Raw genomic sequence first — 19126 nt, 5'->3', positions numbered from 1 at the left:
CCCATCTTGAGAGGATGGCAAGTTTCAAGATGAACAAGTCTTGGCTTTTTTGGTTTAGCAATTCTTCCTTTAGCTTATTTCCTCTTCTCTCATTTGACCATAACCAGCAAGAAGAAGTCAAGCAGAACCTTTAACACTCTGACTCAAAAACCCTTTTACTAGGTCATTCATTTTATTAGATACATTTTCCAGTTCCCCCATCACTGCAGATGACAGTGTTGCCCAACCTTCTGCCATTCTATTAAAACTATCCTCTTTGCCTCCAGTTTCCAGTAATATTTTCCTCACCAGCAGCCTCCTCAAAGTCCATTGGTCTTATGGAAACAATCTGTTCTTCGACTTCCACTAACACTTTCTTCAGTGTTTTGTAGATTCTGCCACTGCTTAATTCTAATACCACTCCCATTCTTTTAAGATTTGTTATGGCAGCAACCTAACTACAAATGCAGTATCTACTACTATGTAGCAAGTTACGGCAAAATTTAGTGGCTGAGAAAAACAATAAACCTTTGATATCTCAGTTTATGTGAATCAGGAATTTGGGAGCAGCTTAGCTTAGTGGTCCTAGTTCAAGGTCTATCATGGAGTTGGTTTCAAGAGAGTAGCTGGTAGGTTCTGCTTCAGAGATGTCCCTCACATGGCTGAAAAGTTCATACTGGCTGTTGGAAAGCAGCCTCAGTTCCTTATTGCGTGAATTTCTTCATAGGGCTGCTTGAGTGTCCTAATGATAGGGCAGCTAATTTTCCCCCAGAGAAAGTGATCCAAAAGAAAGCATAGCAGAAGCTGCTCTTTTTGTCCTAGCCTTAGACGCCACACATCATCACTTCCACAAATCCCATTAGCTACATAGGTTAACCTTATTTATTATGAAAGGGAACTGCAAGATGTGAATTACACAACCCTGCTACAGGAGCTTACTAAAGCACAGCATCTCTCCATTCCTCATGCTGCTCAAAAACCTCACTCCCATCCACTCAGTGTTGGTACAGTTTAGCTTTCAATGATTGCCACATTCTAGCCACATTTAGCTTGTCAGTCTTATCATCCACTACTTCCTCAGACTGGATTATTCTTGGTTCATCAGACTCATCCCACAGCTGCTATTAAGTCCTTTTTAAAAATTAATTTATTTTTAAATGATTTTTATATTTTCCATTATAGCTGCTTTACAGTGTTGTCAATTTTCTGCTGTACAGCAAAGTGACCCAGTCACACATACATATATACATTCTTTTTCTCACATTATCCTGCATCATACTGCATCATAAGTGACTGGATATAGTTCCCAGTGCTATACAGCAGGATCTCATTGCTTATCCATTCCAAAGGCAATAGTTTGCATCTATTAATCCCAGAGTCTTTATTGTGCTTTTTCCTCTGCCTGAAATGATCTCCCTCCACTTCTATTAAAACCCTACCCATCGTTCAAAGTCAAAATCAAAAGGAATCTCAAATATGATGACTTCATCCTCCCAACCAGAAGTATGCTCACTCTCTCCCAAAAGTCCAGGGTACTCTGTACCACTCCTAAGGTACTTACTGAATTCTAACTTAGGTTTCAGTTATATGTTTACATGATTTATCTCTTCTTGTAAATCCTGAGCTTTCCACCTACATAGTTGGTATCATTCTAATGGGTAGGAGTTAGCACATCTGTGTTACTTAGAGGGGGTTGTTTCTGAGGTGGAACCATCCTGGAATGGCTTGGGTGAGTATTACATATTGGTTTTGGTTGATGAATAGAAACGCAATACAGTGTGGCTGAGAGAAAAACCTTTGGAGGGCAAACAATCCCAGATTTAAATTGAGTTTTACCAGTTTTGAGTTCAGGCGAATATGATTTCTCACCTGTAGAATGGGAATAGCAGGACCTCTTTCGTAGCATAGATGTATTATCATAATTAAGTGAGGTGTTGGGTATGGAATACTTTTTTTTGCTTTGCTTTTTAGGGCTGCACCTTAGGCATATGGAAGTTACCAGGCTAGGAGTCGATTCAGAGCTGCAGCTGCTGGCCTATGCCACAGCCACAGCAACATCAGATCCAAGCCACATCTGTGACCTACACCACAGCTCACAGCAATGCCACATCCTTAACCCACTGAGAAATCGAGAAATCGAACCTGCACCCTCATGGATACTAGTCAGGTTTGTAATCTACTGAGCCACAAAGGGAACTCCCTAGAATATTTATCTTGATAAATGGTTATTAGCTTCCTACCCTCTGTTGTTTCTAGCACAGTCTTATAACAGTGTTCAATAACTTTTTATTAAATAAATGAATTATTTAGAAAACAAAAACATATTATGAATTGTATTGTAAATATACCTGTACATTTACAGTTAAGAAAAACATTAGAGGAGTTCCTATTATGGCGCAGTGGAAACGAATCCAACTGGGAACCATGAGGTTTCGGGTTCAATCCCTGGCCTCGCTCAGTGGGTTAAGGATCGGGCATTGCCATGAGCTGTGGTGTAGGTCGCAGAAGTGGCTCGGATCTGGTGTTGCTGTGGCTGTGGTGTAGGCTGGCAGCTACAGCTCCGATTAGACCCCTAGCCTGGGAAACTCCATATGCCGTGTAGGTGTGGCCCTCAAAAGACCAAAAAACAAAACAAAAATTAGAGAGTATAGAATACAGGATAAAAAACAGAAAAGCAAAGTAAGGAATCAAGATATTACTTTTTTTTACAAAATGGGCAAGAAGAAATTTAATTTTCAACACAGACTTATAGTCTTAACTATAGATATGCTGGGAATTCCTTACAGTTTTCAATGGGAAAAATCTAATTACCCATTTTTAATTATAACAGTTCACATCTTAAATTACATATAAAAATGTTTGAATACTGTAACTTATGGGAGGCCCAGCCAAGCTCCAGAATCTTAGCCACTGGGGAATTTCTGTTCTGGACCACCCACTGTGAAAGTGAAAAGTTGGTACCTTTGCCAGTGTGGAAATTTCTTCAGAAGAGAGCTCTAAGCTGTCACAACCATTTCCCCCCAGGAAGACTGAGGGGGAAAAAAATGCAAGAGAAATTACTGGACAAACACTACTTGTCCAAGTTTCAAAGTAATAATCAAAGTTGAATTAATGCCTTTAACACTGCAGCTCTCCAAAACTTAAGTCTGTTTATATAGATTTGGGCTGACTTGTTTCAGTCCGCTTCTTTGGAGGACACAGTCTTACATGAACAAAGCTAGAATTTCAAGGCAAGTCACGCAATTTAGTTATAGTTTCATTCGGATTTTTGTTCATTTTTTGTAGTCTTTCTCAAAATGTCTTTAGAAACAAGTCATTCAGATAGTAATAGTGAAATGGCATTTGCATTTGAAATCTTCTTTCAAGTTTCTTGGAATAACCTTTATTTCGAAAGCAAAAGAGACACCCCCATGGTGTGAAACCTGGAGAAGGTACAGAAAAGTGCACAGAATGAGAGTCCTTGCTCATTAATTTTCTCATTTCAAAAAGACTAATATTTAACACCTTTTATGTTAAAGACATTATTTCATCTATAACTAAGAACAGTCTGAAAATTGAGTTTCTTGGACTAATGCAGAACAGATGTATGCGAAAATGCTTGAAATATAATATACCTTCAATAAATATTATTGTGTTGGCAAAAAAGTGGGGCAGGTGTGTGTGTGTTTGTGAACACAACCCTCCTTCACCCCCTCAATATTTCCCAGGCAGTGTTAGCAGAACACCACTAGAAGATGAGATTTTTCTACCTACACTGCAGTCTCTGAGGACGCCAAAAGTCTATCACAAATCCTGGCTCCAAAGGCACTTGCTTCTGCTCTCCTCAGGAGAAGACTATTTATGGAGACAGGGAAGGGGACACTCCATTGAAGCAATAATTCTTTGGGTTGCAAGTAGCAGAAACCCAATTTGAACCACTGTGGGCCAAACGGTAAACATTTTGACTCAAGTAGCAAAATCTCAGGAAGGCTTGGCTTTAGCTGGACCTCCAGGATTATAGGAACAGGGACATGGCTGGACTTTCTCCAGCTAGCTCTCCTTTATACTCCTCTGAGTAAGTTTTCTGTCTTACTAGATACTGCAACCTTCCACCCTGAGAGCCTGACTTTTGACATCTCACTCTTCATCATGGAAAGGACTCCTTCTCTTCTCTAAATGTCATTTGAAAATTCTCAGGGAGGGACCACAGATGCCAGCTTAGGTCATATGTCTCCTCTTATGAACAGAGTGACCAGTTCTATCATTGGCATCCTCCACTAGAACAATGTAGTTTGAGGAAAGAGAAGAGTAGTTCCTCCAAAAGGAAGACAGTTCTGTTCCCAGAATAAGGACTGTGATGCTGGACAGACAAAAATGTATTCTTAAAATTATACTTTTGAAAATCAGGATTATATTGACTAAATCTGAAACAAAAATCTTTTTCAGTTGCTTATTTTCTATAAAAGTATTTTTTTGTTTATCTCAATTTTTGTCTCAAATGTTCTTCTTGGGAGTTCCCATTGTGGCTCAGCAGTAACGAACCCGACTAGTATCCATGAGGATGCGTGTTTGGTTCCTGGCCTCGCTCAGTGGGTTAAAGATCAGGTGTTGCCTTGAGCTCCAGTGTAGGTCACAGACCAGGCTCAGATCTGGTGTTGCTGTTGCTATGGCTGTGGCATAGGCCAGCAGTTGCAGCTCGGATTCGACCCCTAGCCTGGGAAGCTTCATATGCCATGGATGCAGCCCTAAAAAGACAAAAATTAAGGTTTTCTTACATAGCACCATTAAGTCCTACCCTTTCTCTCCTTCAAATCTGTGCTTCAGAGTCAATTCCTCGGATTTCTCATAAAATGAGGAGAATTGACTACATTTGTTTGTCTTTATTTTCCCCAAAATGCAATTAAAATGGCAGCAAAAAAACAAAAAACAAAAAACCCAGTGCAAAGAAAGGGAGAGACGATAACAGATGAAAAGTTGCAAAAACTTTCTCAGAAAATAGGAGATAGGTATGGTATGTCTCAGTTATCTATTGCAATGTAACATATTACTCCAAAACTTAGCATCTTAAAATAATAAATATTTATTACCTCACACAGTTTTGAGGGTCAGGAATCTGGAAGCAGCTTATGTTGCGGTCAAGTTTTCAGCCAGGGCTGCAGACATTTGAAGAGCTAGAGAATTTGTTTCCAAGCTCACACACATGGCTGTTGGCAAGAGCTTCAGTTCCTCACTATAAAGCTACCCATGAAATAATAACTATAATGAGGAAAAATGTAATAATGTGATAGAGAAGCTAACAGATACCGCCATAGTCAAGTGATCAGTGTAACATCACCTAATCCCAGATTCTGTCTAAGCTGATACTGTGTGCCTACAAACCTAGCATCGCTTCTGGGCTATTCCTGAATATCACAGAAGATATGCAATCTGAATCAAAACACATGAAAACATCACACACAAACCATCTGAGACATTCTTTAAAATAACTGGCCTAGGAGTTCTGTTATGGTGCAGCGGGTTAAGAATCTGACTGCAGGGAGTTCCCATGGTGGCTCAGTGGTAACAAATCCAACTAGTAACTATGAGGACAGGGTTTGATCCCTGGCCTTGCTCAGTGGGTTAAGGATCTGGTGTTGCTGTGATCTGTGGTATAGGTCACAGAGGCAGCTCATATTATTGCTGTGGCTGTGGCATGGGTGGCAGCTATAGCTCCGATTAGACCCCTAGCCTGGGAACCTCCATATGCCTCGAGTGTGGCCCTAGAAAGCAAAAAAAAAAAAAAAAAGATAATGAGTGTTTCATACCCAACACCTCACTTAATTATGATAATACATCTATGCTACGAAAGAGGTCCTGCTATTCCCATTCTACAGGTGAGAAATCTGAGGTGCCAAGAGATTAATTCGCCTGAACTCGAAACTGGTAAAACTCAATTTAAATCCGGGATTGTTTGCCCTCCAAAGGTTTTTCTCTCAGCCACACTGTATTGTGTTTCTATTCATCAACCAAAACCAATATGTAATACTCACCCAAGCCATTCCAGGATGGTTCCACCTCAGAAACAACCCCCTCTAAGTAACACAGATGTGCTAACTCCTACCCATTAGAATGATACCAACTATGTAGGTGGAAAGCTCAGGATTTACAAGAAGAGATAAATCATGTAAACATATAACTGAAACCTAAGTTAGAATTCAGTAAGTACCTTAGGAGTGGTACAGAGTACCCTGGACTTTTGGGAGAGAGTGAGCATACTAAAATGAAAAACAAACAAACCCAAAAAGAAACCTGACTGCAGCAGTTCAAGTCCCTGAGGAGGTAGGGTTCAATCCCTGGCCTGGTACGGTGGGTTACGAATCCAGCATTGCTACAGCTGCTGTGTAGGTAACAGTTTTGGCTCTGATGCAATCCCTAGCCCAGGAAATTCCATATGTCACGGGTGTGGCCATAAAAAAAACAAAACAAAAAACTGGCCTATAATTTTCAAAACTATTAAATTTATGGAAGTATGTTATGCAGGTTGATATGGGAGCACACAGTAAGGGTACCTTGAAGTAATCTGATGCCGAGATGTCAGGGAGGTCTCTTTCAGACTAGGGATGTCTAAGCTGAGTCTAGAGTCAGCCTAGAAAAGGGACAATGGAGTTGAGGAGAGGCAAGAAAGAAGGAAACAAGTTGTAGTATACAAGACAAAGAAAAAAATCACTTGCTCATATGCCAGCTGGTGTGTGTGTGTGTGTGAATGTGTGTCCTTAATATCGGCAAGAGTTTGCTTCTTTCCCTATCCTATCTAAAATGTCACATTTCAAAATATCTTAAGAGGTTGGGCCTATTGCTTTGGTCTAAGAAAGTTACCTTGAAACACCAGTGAAAAGAGCAGATCAATTTTTACCTTTTTTTTTTTTTTTTTTTTTTTTTGTCTTTAGGGCCCCACCAGTGGCTATGGAGGTTCCCAGGCCAGAGGTTGAATAGAAGCTACAGCTGTGGGCCTACGCCACAGCCACAGCAGTGCTGGATCCGAGCCATGTCTGTGACCTACACCACAGTTGATGGCAACACTAGGTCCTTAACCCACTGATCGAGGCCAGGGATCAAACCCATATCCTCATGGTTCCTAGTCGGGTTTGTTAACTGCTGAGCCACAGTGGGAACTCCCCAACTTTACCTTTGATGGGCTTAGTCACTATAATCCTTTTTTTTCACACACTATTCATCTCATCAACTAAGCAATATTATTTTCATACTACCTTTCATGTATTTCCTTAATATATATGTCTTTCTTAAATGGCATTTTCTAATTATGTCAACAGAATGTGAAGCAGAAACTAAATTCTTTCGAAGTGGCAGTTTGCTTAATGGTTGGGAGAACAAGCCTCGTGTCAGATTGTGCCTGATTTGAGTCCTATTCTAGGCTCAGTTCTGCCACTCATGAACCAGGGAGCCTGAGGCAAGTTATTTCTGAGCATCGGTTTTCTCATCTGTCAAAGAAGGGAGTAATAATATCTACTTTATAGGGTTCTTGTGAGAACTGATTGAGATAATATATGAAAAGCACTTAGCTAACTGACTCATAGAAAATACACACTAAGCCAGATCTTCGGCACCACTCTACAGTTACATTTAGAAAAGGTTATGTATAAAATAAGGTCAAAATATAATGGTAAAAATATATGTAGAGTGCTATGAAAATAAGACTGGCCCATTGTTTTAGGAATATGTAGGTCATTTTTTTTTTCTTTTCTTTTCCTTTTTTTTTTTTTTTTTTTTTGCTGTGCCCACAGCATATGGTCATCCCCGGGGCAGGGATCAAACCCATTCTGCAGCAGCGAACTGAGCTGCTACAGTGACCATGCTGGATCCTTAACCCATTGTGCCATAATAAACTCCTGTAGATCATTTGTTAAAATGATGATTATAGTGCCTGAGCCAATGAAAAACATTTGTCTTTTTTTTTTTTTTTTTTTTTTTGTCTTTTTGCCTTTTCTAGGGCCACTCCTTCAGCATATGGAGGTTCCCAGGCCAGGGGTTGAATCGGAGCTGTAGCCACCGGCCTACGCCAGAACCACAGCAACTCAGGATCCGAGCCGCGTCTGCAACCTACACCACAGCTCACGGCAACGCTGGATCGTTAACCCACTGAGCAAGGCCAGGGATCGAACCAGCAACCTCATGGTTCCTAGTCGGATTCGTTAACCAATGAGCCATGACAGGAACTCCTTTTTTTTTTTTTTTTGTCTTTTGAAGACCACACCCGCAGCATATTGAGGTTCCCAGGCTAGGGGTCTAATCGGAGCTGTAGCCACTGGCCTATGGCACAGTCACAGCAATGCAGGATCTGAGCCTTGTCTGCAACCTATACCACAGCTCATAGCAACACCAGATCCTTAACCCACTGAGCTAAGCCAGGGATCGAAGATATTAGTCAGGTTCGTTAACCACTGAGCCACGATGGAAACTCCTACTCTGTCACATTTTATAAGTTCCCAGTCATCCTCCCTTGATTTTTTGAATCCACAGTCATCTAATCCTCCCTTTAGGGCCTTCTAAGAAACAGCTAAGCCAGGGTAGTAATTCTTCAGTAGAAACTGGGGTATTTAAAAGCTCCATAAGCACTGCAAAACCCACTTCACTATAACCCACCATTCTAATCGCTGCATTTACTTGTTTGTTCATATATGTATTTGTTCATTTATTTGCATAATAATGCAAAACCTTTTTCTGGCATAGTAAGACATTCTAAATGCTTCATAGATATGTCGTCAGAAGTGATGCCACTCTCCAATTGGTGTAGTGATATGTGTTTATTGTTTACAGCAGCAATTGGAAAGTAGGAGTGGATGGAATAAGTGTTGTAAGGAATATTTTGCCACCGGTAAATTAAAAAAAATATTTGGGAGTTTCCATTGTGGCTCAGCAGTAACGAACCTAACTAGTATCCACGGGGATGCAGGTTTGATTCTTGGCCTCTCTCAGTGAGTTAAGGATCCAGCATTGCCGTGAGCTGAGGTGTAGGTCACAGATGTGGCTCAGATCCTGCATTGCTGTGGCTATGGCACAGGCTGGCAGCTACAGCTTTTACTTGACCCCTAGCCTGAAAACCTCCATGTGCTGCAGGCGTGGCCCTAAAAAAAAAAAAAAAAAAAAAAAAAGGAAGCTCTCTGGTTAACAATTAGCAGAAAACAAACAAACAAACTATAGTTTGTTTAGCTTATGACCTTAATCAATGTCTGACTGGGTTAATACTTTTTCATTGTTTGAGGGTTGACTAACATTTTTAACTTCTCAAGTAACTATAAAACTGAAAAAATAACTTTATTTTTTAATATATATATATATATTTTTTTTGCTTTTTAGGGCTGCACCTGCAGTATATGGAGGTTCCCAGGCTGGGGTCCAATCGGAGCTACAGACGCTGGCCTATACCACAGCCACAGCAACGCAGGATCTGAGCCACAGCTCACAGCAATGCCGGATCCTTAACCCATTGATGGAGTCCAGGGATCAAACCCCCAAACTAATGGTTCCTAGTCGGATTCGCTTCCGCTGCACCATGACAGGAACTCATATCCTAGTATATTTTGATGCACTATATTTTATTGTATATTCTGAATAGTAAAATTGTTAAAAGTGTAAAATAATTGTGAGAATTGGAGATCATAATCTCTTAACTAGTTAAGTGATCCTAGGTTAGACAGTATAAGGTGGAAAATTCTGTCAGCTATGTGTCTCCACGCCCCCCGCCACACACACACACACACACACACACACACACACACACACACACCCTCCTGTCTCCCTCACCATACATATGCCCCAAGCTATATTTCTTTCTAAAATATTTATTTCAGTAAAGCTATACTAAGAAACATTAAAATGTGTCCAGTATCTTATGAACCCTGATGAAAAATAATGAATTATATGATTCATCATCCTAAAAATGCTGACATAAAAATGATGGTAGTGATGATAGAAAAGATTAAGATGAAATTTCTTCTAAAGAATCCTTTTTTTTTTCTTTTTAGGACTGCACCTGTGGCATATGGAAGTTCCCAGGCTAGGGGTTGAATTGGAGCTGCACAGTCACAGCAACCCAGGATCTGAGCCACATCTGTGACCTACACCAGAGCTCATAGCAAGGCCAGATCCTTAATCCACTGCGTGAAGCCAGGGATCGAACCCTCATCCTCATGGATACTGGTCGGGTTCGTTACCACTGAGTTACAACAGGAACTCCCTCTATAGAATTATTTTACATGTCTTATTTGTTGAGAAATAAGTTAATTAGAAATTAATTAGAATTAGGAGTTCCCGTCGTGGCGCAGTGGTTAACGAATCTGACTAGGAACCATGAGGTTGCGGGTTCGGTCCCTGCCCTTGCTCAGTGGGTTAAGGATCCGGCGTTGCTGTGAGCTGTGGTGTAGGTTGCAGACGCGGCTCGGATCCCGCGTTGCTGTGGTTCTGGCGTAGGCCGGTGGCTACAGCTCCGATTCAACCCCTGGCCTGGGAACCTCCATATGCCGCGGGAGCGGCCCAAGAAATAGCAACAACAACAACAGAAGACAAAAGACAAAAAAAAAAAAAATTAAAAAAAAGAAATTAATTAGAATTAACCTGATTTAATTCATGCCAATTCAATAGATTTTAATGTCATCAAACTATGATTTTTGAGTACAAAGTTTTAATTGTACCGTTTGATAAATTGGTGTTTATTGAACATCTACTATTTACTAAGTATTATGCCAAGCTCCCACAAAAAGTGTAAAAGAAAGTGAACCTCTTGGATCTTAACTCATATTAAAATATGCTACATGGTAATTGACAAAAAATAGTTTTCAGGTATGGGAACAATGAGTGTCCAGAAATGAAATTCAAAAAGTAAAAGGAGAGAAATGTGAGATTTAAACTTACCCCAAGAAAGATGTTGGAAGAAATGAGAAAGGGAAAGCACTCAGAGGAGGGTGGAAAAGGGGCAGCTCTTCAGTGGAGGAAGATGTCTTTCCACCAAGTTCTAATCTGAAAGTTACAAAATGACAACAAAGTTGTCTTACAACCACAAAAGAAAGGAAAATCACCATAAAATACTGCTAAGCCAGTGACAATAGGATATAAAGTAAGAAAAATAGATACTTTTATACGGAAAGATGAAGAAAGAAACTCACATAAACTCTACACAGGACTGTATCTGTGCTTCCTGGAACACATGACTTTGACGATGTGTGCAAATCCACAGGTGGTAGTTTCAGGCAGAGAAGGAGCTTCCAAATTGAGAACAGTAAACTGAACTGAGATTTACCACTTTGGCAGTCATAATGCAAAGGGTAATGCTGCCTGGGAAGAAGGGAGTGTGATCGCCAAACCTGCCAGGATTCGCAGCATGCAATGGAGTTTTATTAAAGAACATGCATAGTCCCTCTGTTGCTTTAAAAGACAGATTTCTATGTTGCACACTGCTTATTGGTCCTGATGCCTTTATTGTTCATACAGGCACTCCACATGCAGGAATACAAATGGTTTACAGGTAGACTACAACGTTTCTTATTTGGAAGAGTAAAAACTACAAACAATCTGAAGCCTTAATTCAACAGCGGGGGAAAAGCAGAGGACAATCCAGGAGTAGCCAGCAATCTGGAAAGAGGTTCCTGAGATGGGAGAAGGGCAAAAAGGAGGACATGAAGAAGGCAGAAAATAAAGGACAGGTGAAGAAGAGGCGTGTGGAGAGGTACTTAAATTGCTCACATCCAAGAAGCCTTATTGATAGCTCTTCCTATTCCCCTGTTCTCTGACAAAGGCGTGGTGTGTGAATGCAGGGTCCAGCAGAGACTTGGGATGGCCAGGCTGCTCCAGCCACTGTGGCCTCATCCTCTCTCCACCTCCACTGTGGCACCCCACCCAGATTCCTTTCTTGTCAAACTTGTTTCCAATCACCCAAGCCCTCTAGTCTATGACCTCTTGGTCAAACTGTCTGTTACCCAGGACACAAATAGATTGAGGGTGTCAGATAACATGGTAATTTGGTGGGGGAGAAGACAGTTTGAGTGAGCACTGCAGTACCCTTTATAATACCCCTTTTCCTAACCACACACACCTTTACAAGTAAATGCCCTTTATCTATCTATGTTTCTCTGTGTCTTCGAGTCACTAGAGGGCAACTGAGTGTGATTCATACCTCTTTTTGCTTTGATGAGTTCATTCTCTCTGAGGAGCTAACTGTAGAACATGTGAGTCAATTCTTTTTCTTGGGGAAGAGGGTTGATACAGCTGGGTGATGACAAACTTGGGCTGTACTGATCTATGGGAATCACATTGAATATTGTGTGCACTGAAGTTAGAACAGTGACACTACATGAAGCATCTTGTAACCACATCTTAAATTCAAAGCCGTTTCTTCTGGAACTGATTAATGTCCAACTAATACACATAACATAGTACTCACCATATGCCTGATGCCTACTGATTCCCTGAAAAACCTGTTCCCCCGTGTCTCAGTTGCCATCTTCCCCTCGTCCCCTGAAACTTTCGGGATCACTGTACAGGCTGTGAACACACTGAAGGAGAAGCAGTGGCCTTTGGAGAAGCTAAGACATGAACACAAGCATAATGGAGTGATGCAGACTTCACCCCATACATCCACACCACCACAACTACTTTATCACACACCTAAAAACAAAGGTTCGGGTGAATGCTCTCAGTAAAAATTATGCTGCTTCAATGAACAGGTCAGAGGGAGGATGCAAAGGGGGTAGGTTACTTGTTCAAAAAATATGATCTGAGAGATTATTATGGGTCTGCCACTCTATTTTGAGTAAAGCAGCTGTTTGGCATAGAAATAAACCAATCTTCTTAGAGGTACAAGAATTACTCTGAACACGGGTTGGCAATTCCTGAAAGACAACTCTTGTAACATCACATCCTCCTCTTGTTTGCACTCACTTTATCTCTTTTCCTGAAAGAGGGAGAGGGAAAAGGGGAGGATGGACCCAGGGAGAGAAACAGGGATGCAGAGAGGATCACCTTCCTATTCAGGGATTTTGCTGGTGTTTCCAGGTGAGGGCACAAGAACTCGGGAAGTCCACTACTTCTCCGGCTCTGTTCTCTCTTCATAAGTTCTGAATATTCCAATCCGTACCTGGGTCTAGCACATAAATCAGTGCTGAAGTTCCATTGTAAAGTTCTATCATTTATGCTTAAAGAAACAGATAGGTCTGAGCAGGAAAAAGGCAGGGCCCAGGCAAGCGGGACGTGGGGTGGGACCTGAGCCTGGGATTTCAGGCCGACCGCAGGCCGTGGCTTGCGCTAGGTCTCAGCCTGGGGACCAGGACCCAGGCCCCTTGCGCCGCCCACCGCACCTCCCCTCCAGCTCCCACCCTTGTTAGTCCGCTCCCGCTCCACTCCCTACCCGCCCGGCCCTGCCTCCCAAGGTCCGCCCGGAGCGCCAGGGCTGGTGGCTGATACCCAGAGGCGACCGTTCATCCTGAGTGTTCGACCCTGAGGGCTGCGTCTCCTCCTAGAACTGCAGTTGCTTGCACTAAGCTTTGGAAGAGAGGAAAAGCTGTTCCAGACCTTTCTGTGTACCACAAATGTTAAAAGGCCTAAACATCAGCCTACCCGGCTGGTCTGAGAACCCCCAACCCTCCTGCCCCGACTCGGCTTCAGCGGGGGGTAGGCGAACGGTCCTTGGGCGGTGGCTGCCGGAAGGGTCGGTGCTTCTTGCCGGGGGCAAGGCTGGGGCAGCTCTAGGCGCAGAGCTCGCTATAGGTGCTCTCTTCCAGGATCGGATAGATGATTCATTTTTATATGTAACGTTTTACCCCACTCTATAGCTCCGGGGGGTTAATGTTCAACCCCAGGGCTTCGGGAGGCAGCTCGAGGGAGGCAGGCCGGGACTACCCATTCAAGGTATAAGGCCACTGGGGAGTGAAGGCGCACAAGCCCCAGAGAGGGGGAGGGCGATGTGGCGGGGGGCTCCTCCAGCCTGGGACTCCCTAGGCTGACATCAAGAGGGCAGGGACGCAGGGCTGTCAGTGGCCCGGGCCCAGCGCGCGTCCCTGGAGGCGCAGCCGGGAGGCCGCGCCCTGGCCAGGCCGCGACCGCCCACGACGCCGCCGCCCAGGCCGGGAGAGGCGCGTGTGGGGGCGGCGGGAGCGCTGGCTGGCGCTTCGGCCCAGTGGGACGCGGAGGGCGGGCTGTGCAGCCCCGGCCGCCGGGCTCGGATGCAGGTCCCGGGCCGCGCGGGCTGGGGGCGCCGGGGAAGGCGGGAGGTGGGCGCTCGGCGGCAGCTGCGGATTAGATTTCAGTGTTGTTGTCCGGAGGGACGTGCAAACACCAGCGTCGGGACCCGAGAGGAGTCCCCGGAGGTGCGTAGGTTGCCCCCTGGGCCGCCGCTTCTCCGGGTGCCTCTGAAAATACCGTCAGGGTAATGCGAGGCGGCACGTCTTGCCACCGCGCTTCTCCCACGTCGCCGGCCAAGAAGGAACATTAAGATAAAGCAGCTGTTGTGGTCAGTAGACAGCGTAGGACACGGTCGTGCCTGTGCCGTGCGGGCGGCCAGGGAGACCCAAGGCGAGGCCGCCCTTGGGGGCACGTCAGGCGGAGCCGCGGCACCTCAGGTCCTTCTAAGGGCTGGGTCGCGTGGCCCGGCTAAACCCGGGGGTCCAGAAGGTCCCGGTTCGCTGTCCAGGCTGCTATCTCCTGACGAAGGGCAGCTGAGAGGCCGGCGGAGCTGCACGGGGGAAGGAGGGTCACCAGCTGGGGAGGGAAGCTGCGCGCCCAGAATTTGCAGGAGGGATTTTTCCCCCCTGTCAGAGAAATGACAAACAAGGCCCTGCCTCGGCAGATAAGACTGGCTCCTGCGATTTCGCGGATTTTAGGCGGGGGTGGAGGCATTGAGGTCTGTAGAACCCTGGGAATGAACATCGCCCGAGGCCCAGCGCCCTCATAAGAAGGGTTTTATTTTACTTTCTTTTGTTTGATATTATCTTATTCTCTAACAAAGTGACTGTTGTCTGTCGCCTTGGACTCGGCAGGTAAATCCCCGTCTGTGGCGCTCAGGACGGCCTGCAGGGTCGTCCCCATCGGCTCTCCCCCCTCCTGCGCCTGCACGCAGCGGGACGAGTCAGTCAGGGGAGACTCTCCTTCAACCCAGCGCAGGCGGCCTCGTAAAGTGACATTAGGGAAGGCCCTGCCAGTTCATCCGGGAGGACCGAGAACGATGTGCAGGAACTTCACCCAGATACCCGCCTAGGGAAGCAGAGTTGAGGGGGCTGTTGACAGTAGTAGAACGGAGGAAAGAGCCCAAGAACCGGCTTGCCACTAACCGGGGTTCCAAGTCACATTCCGTATCTGCTCCACTGTCTTCTCCGGGACAGTGGAAGCGGCTCTTGGTCTCATCTCCCCAGAGGGACAAGGATAAAGGATCCAGCCCAGGACTGCGTGCAGGGGGTCCAGTGCCGCTGCAAACTGTTGATGGAGGCAGAAAGACTTTGCTGCTTCTGGTCAGAGGAGGCATTGGTAGAAGGAGTCTTGGAATTCTAAGGAAACCACCCCAAGCCTTAGTCCTGGTACACTGGGTCACATCATCAGCGGGCCATTTTCTAAGTTGATGGGACAGGAAAACAAACAAGCAGGCAAGTAAACAAAAACCCCACTCTGGAGTGGATAAAGAAAACAGAAGAGGGAAAATATAGGAGGAGAAAAAGACAGAGAAAGCAAAGAGTTGGACATGTGCAGGAAGAATAGAATAGGGGAACTGGCTCTGAAAAGTTCCATCAAAGTCAGGGGATGCAGGCACACACCCTGCTCCTACTCCAGGAGGGTCCAGTGAGTCTGACCCTCTCTTAGCCCTGAGGAAGGAAAAAAAAATGCGGCCCCCCCCCGCATAACCCCCTAAAGTAAACACTTTTATCATATATTCAGTAAATGTTTTTAAGCTTTTTTTTCCCCTTTAAAAGTAGAAGGTTCTTTTAGTCATTCCTTGGCTGAATGACTTTAGCCTCCAGTATCTCCTAGTTTCCACAACTGCCACTGAACTGTTAAACAATGCATTGTTACAGCAGCAGTAGCAATGATTTTTTAAAAGGTACTTGAGTAGAATTAAATCCATCTTCAATGGGATATTTTATTTCTTGCAGCCCTTCTCTAATCTTCAAATAAAATCTAAAATCAACATTTACATAAATACATAAAATACTCAGCACATAAGTGAATGAAGTTGTGCATCCCCCACACAATTCTGGTTTCTATCTTTTCAAATAGAAAGTCAACAATGAGAAGGTCTCCTTTGGGGGGCTGGGGTAGGGTGAGTGATAAAAAAAAAAGTTTTAAGATCAAAGTAAAAACCTGGAAAAGTAAATTAGTATTGTGTCTAAAATCGTGTTTCTACTTTAACCCATTAAAAAAAATCTCCTCTTCAATTATCATTCTCTCAAGCTCAGTTAAAGTGAAATTGTCAGATTAGGGACGCTGGGAGAGGAAGACTAGTTCTCTAAATGTCCTTCTGAAAATCTGCTGTAAGAAATTTCTCCCATTTACTTCGAGACCTCTCTTCCCTTCTTTCCTCCGTCAGCCACGTTTCTGGCTTCCCTGTGTGCTTAGTTTAACTGCAGCTTGCAAGGGGGTTTTATAAGACAATCAATAAGGGCTCTATATTCATAAAGGCCTCTGATCTGATTTTTTTTTTTTTTTTTCTTTCCTCTCTCAAAAATTTAAGTCGGCGAGCCTGGGACTCTTAGCGTAGCCGCGTCTGTGAGCGGCCGAGGCTGGGGAGCCCTGGCGACGGCGGCGAGGGCGCCCGTGGATTAGGATGTGGATTGCAGGACAGACCTTTGTTTGGTCAAATTCTCGACGGGGGTTGGGGGAGGAGGGTCGTCCTTCGAGATCGCGCCAGGTTTTTATAGACTCGCCTTAAAAGAACTCGCCGCTCTTCGTAGGGTTAATTTATGGGGGCTTTCGAGGAATATTGGGACTTTAAAGACGCTCTTTATTTTTTTCCCATTAATTTGTTGTTGTTGCTGTTGCACTCATAAAGGGACTCCTGGTTTCAGCACCTCGCAGGCAGAAGGTGGGGGTGGGAGAAAGAACGGGAGAGAGAAGGAGGGTTTGCCTCCTAATCAAACCTCCTGCAAGGCCCGGACTGCCGAACGTATTTTTAAAAAATTAAATTTCTAACCATGTCGTGAGCAGTAAAACTCAGATTTAGGAACTGGGGGTAAAGTGAGACAAACGTGGGCTCTATCCACCTTTCCCCAGATCTCCACCACTTTGAATTCAGTATTAGGGCAAGAAAGAGGCTAGGAGTCTTATTATTATTTTTTTTTAAACTTAAAAACCGAGGACAGGCCAGAAAAAGGACTAGAGTAACAGGTGAGGGGGGTTGCAGGGGGAGAGCCCCTAGACTGCGAATTGTCAGCGCGGGGTTCCCGTCTTAGGCCCACCCCCACCACCACCACCCCCAGCCTCTGGGCGCACATTGGTGGGCGGCGGGGAGCTGAAGGCCTGGGAGGCCTGGGCTCCTGGGGCCCCGACCTCCCGCTCGCCATCTTTGATCCCAAGCCCAGGAGGTTGGCGTTCACGCTATAGATTACCTTAAAGGTTCCTTTAAGCACTTTAATACACAACTAGCTCAGAAATCATTAAGAGACCTAGAGAAGGAGGAAAAAAATACCTTCACACTCACCGGGAATAAGTGTTGACATGCAGCAAAAATCGATTGAGTGGAACCGAGGTGGTGGCAGTAGCGATGGCTGGAGGGGGCACCCGCGTGGGAGCGGGGAGGGGTAAGCAACCGCGTACACCGGCTCGGGAACTAGGCTTTTCTCACTTGAGGGGAGAAGGAGGTGCGGAAAGGGGCCGGCGGGCGAGCGAGGACGGGTGTGGGGAAGAAGAGGGGTGAGGAGGGTACTTCTCCCTTCTGGAAGTCTGGGAACGAGCTGAGGTGGGAGAAAGGGCCTCTCCGCGGCCCCAAGTCTCCGCCCCTGGCCCGCACCACTCGAGTCGGGGAAGTGACAACTCTTCCCAAACCTCGACTTCCATTTTTGTTTCCTGCAGATTGATTGATTTCCTCGAAATACAGTTCTATTTCTGCAAGCAAACTAGGCCGAGATCCACCTCCTGCACTCAGCGCTCCCAAGTCTCTCTTGGACCTGCTGACGCAAATCCTCCCAGCAGGTCTCCTTAGCGCTTCCAGCCCCCCGTCCCCAGATCCCTTCTCCCAGTCCCCTCCCCCGCTGCCCCTCCCCTATACCCAGCAGAGGCTCCGGGAGGCCTGGACGGATGAGCCCCGCGGCTCCAGAAGCCAAAGTCCGCCCGTGGGGACCGTTTTCCTCTCCACTGCTCCCAAGTGAACAACAAGGACGGAGGCGACCCTCGTCCAAAGGGCTTTTTATCTGCCCTCCACTGCCGCGTGATCCCTCCGCAGGTCGGAGGCAGAGCTTAAAGAAAGAAAGAAAGAAAGTTAATGTGCATTAAGCACTGATCTTAAATCGGGGACATTATCTGCGATCTCTTAAGTGGCAGCAGCAGTTCACGCAGAACAAAGACTCAGTGTCTGAGCTCCAAAATCTTATAGGTAAAGTTTCAGTCAGTTAAAAGCAACCTAAGCGCAAAAACACAGGTTTTTCTGGGCCGCAGGAAAGCGGCGTCTCCTTTTTGCTTCTGATTCCCCGGGGTGGTGTTTGTCCTGGCCCACCACGGGGGACGGGGGCGGTGACCCCAATAGCGAAAGGCCTCAGAACTCCCCCCACCCCACCCCCAACACACCGACCTCCCTTGCGCCACGGTGATGAATTCTTTGGGACTAAGTCCTATTTGCTACTATTTGTTACAAAATCAAATTTCACATTAAAAAAAAAAAAAAAAAAAGCTGACAACCACCAACAAAGGAAGAGTGGTGCTTAAAGTTCTTTTAAACACTCACACCGACCTCATTCCCCGTTTAGTTGTCAGAAGATGGGAGGGAGAACAGGGCTGTAATTCATCTTGATTTGCTTCATTGTCCCGCCGTTTGCAAACTATAATCCTGTATAATTTCAGGAACAAGCAGGTTTAGAATTAATGGGTCAATATTATTTAAAACAAAACATGGGGAGCATGACCTTTGCCTCAACTACATATTGCTCGACAAGACTCAGGAAACTCCACTCTAACCTCTCAACCCCTGGGCCCTTTGAAAAAC

General features: G+C 45.0%; 1 protein-coding gene and 1 long non-coding RNA gene across 2 annotated transcripts in view; both read right to left on the bottom strand.

Annotated features, from left to right (window-relative positions):
• Positions 1–5549, bottom strand: part of LOC106504743 — a 293971-nt gene extending 288422 nt beyond the window's left edge. Inside the window, exon 1 of the long non-coding RNA XR_002346462.1 lies at positions 5046–5549. This is a non-coding gene — a long non-coding RNA (uncharacterized LOC106504743). The remainder of the gene's footprint in view (positions 1–5045) is intronic.
• On the bottom strand, positions 14887–18879 carry LOC100737472. The gene is made up of 4 exons (XM_021100549.1): positions 18871–18879; positions 18096–18383; positions 17630–18044; positions 14887–15414 (listed from the first exon to the last, which is right to left on the bottom strand). The coding sequence occupies exons 1-4, from the start codon at positions 18877–18879 to the stop codon at positions 15125–15127; spliced, it is 1002 nt and encodes a 333-aa protein (XP_020956208.1). The 3' UTR covers positions 14887–15124.

This window comes from Sus scrofa, chromosome 8 (assembly GCF_000003025.6).
Source record: "Sus scrofa isolate TJ Tabasco breed Duroc chromosome 8, Sscrofa11.1, whole genome shotgun sequence".
NCBI lineage: Eukaryota > Metazoa > Chordata > Mammalia > Artiodactyla > Suidae > Sus > Sus scrofa.
The sequence above is the reverse complement of the archived record's forward strand: the minus strand, read 5'-3'. Positions and strand labels throughout refer to the sequence as shown.

What these genes read in the sequence shown, in the direction of transcription:
- LOC100737472 (XM_021100549.1), bottom strand. An exon ending in GGGAGGATTTGCGTCAGCAG is followed by an intron (nt 18,045 to 18,095) that starts GTCCAAGAGAGA and finishes ATCTCGGCCTAG; the next exon opens with TTTGCTTGCAGAAATAGAAC. An exon ending in CATGTCAACACTTATTCCCG is followed by an intron (nt 15,415 to 17,629) that starts GTGAGTGTGAAG and finishes CTCCATCAACAG; the next exon opens with TTTGCAGCGGCACTGGACCC.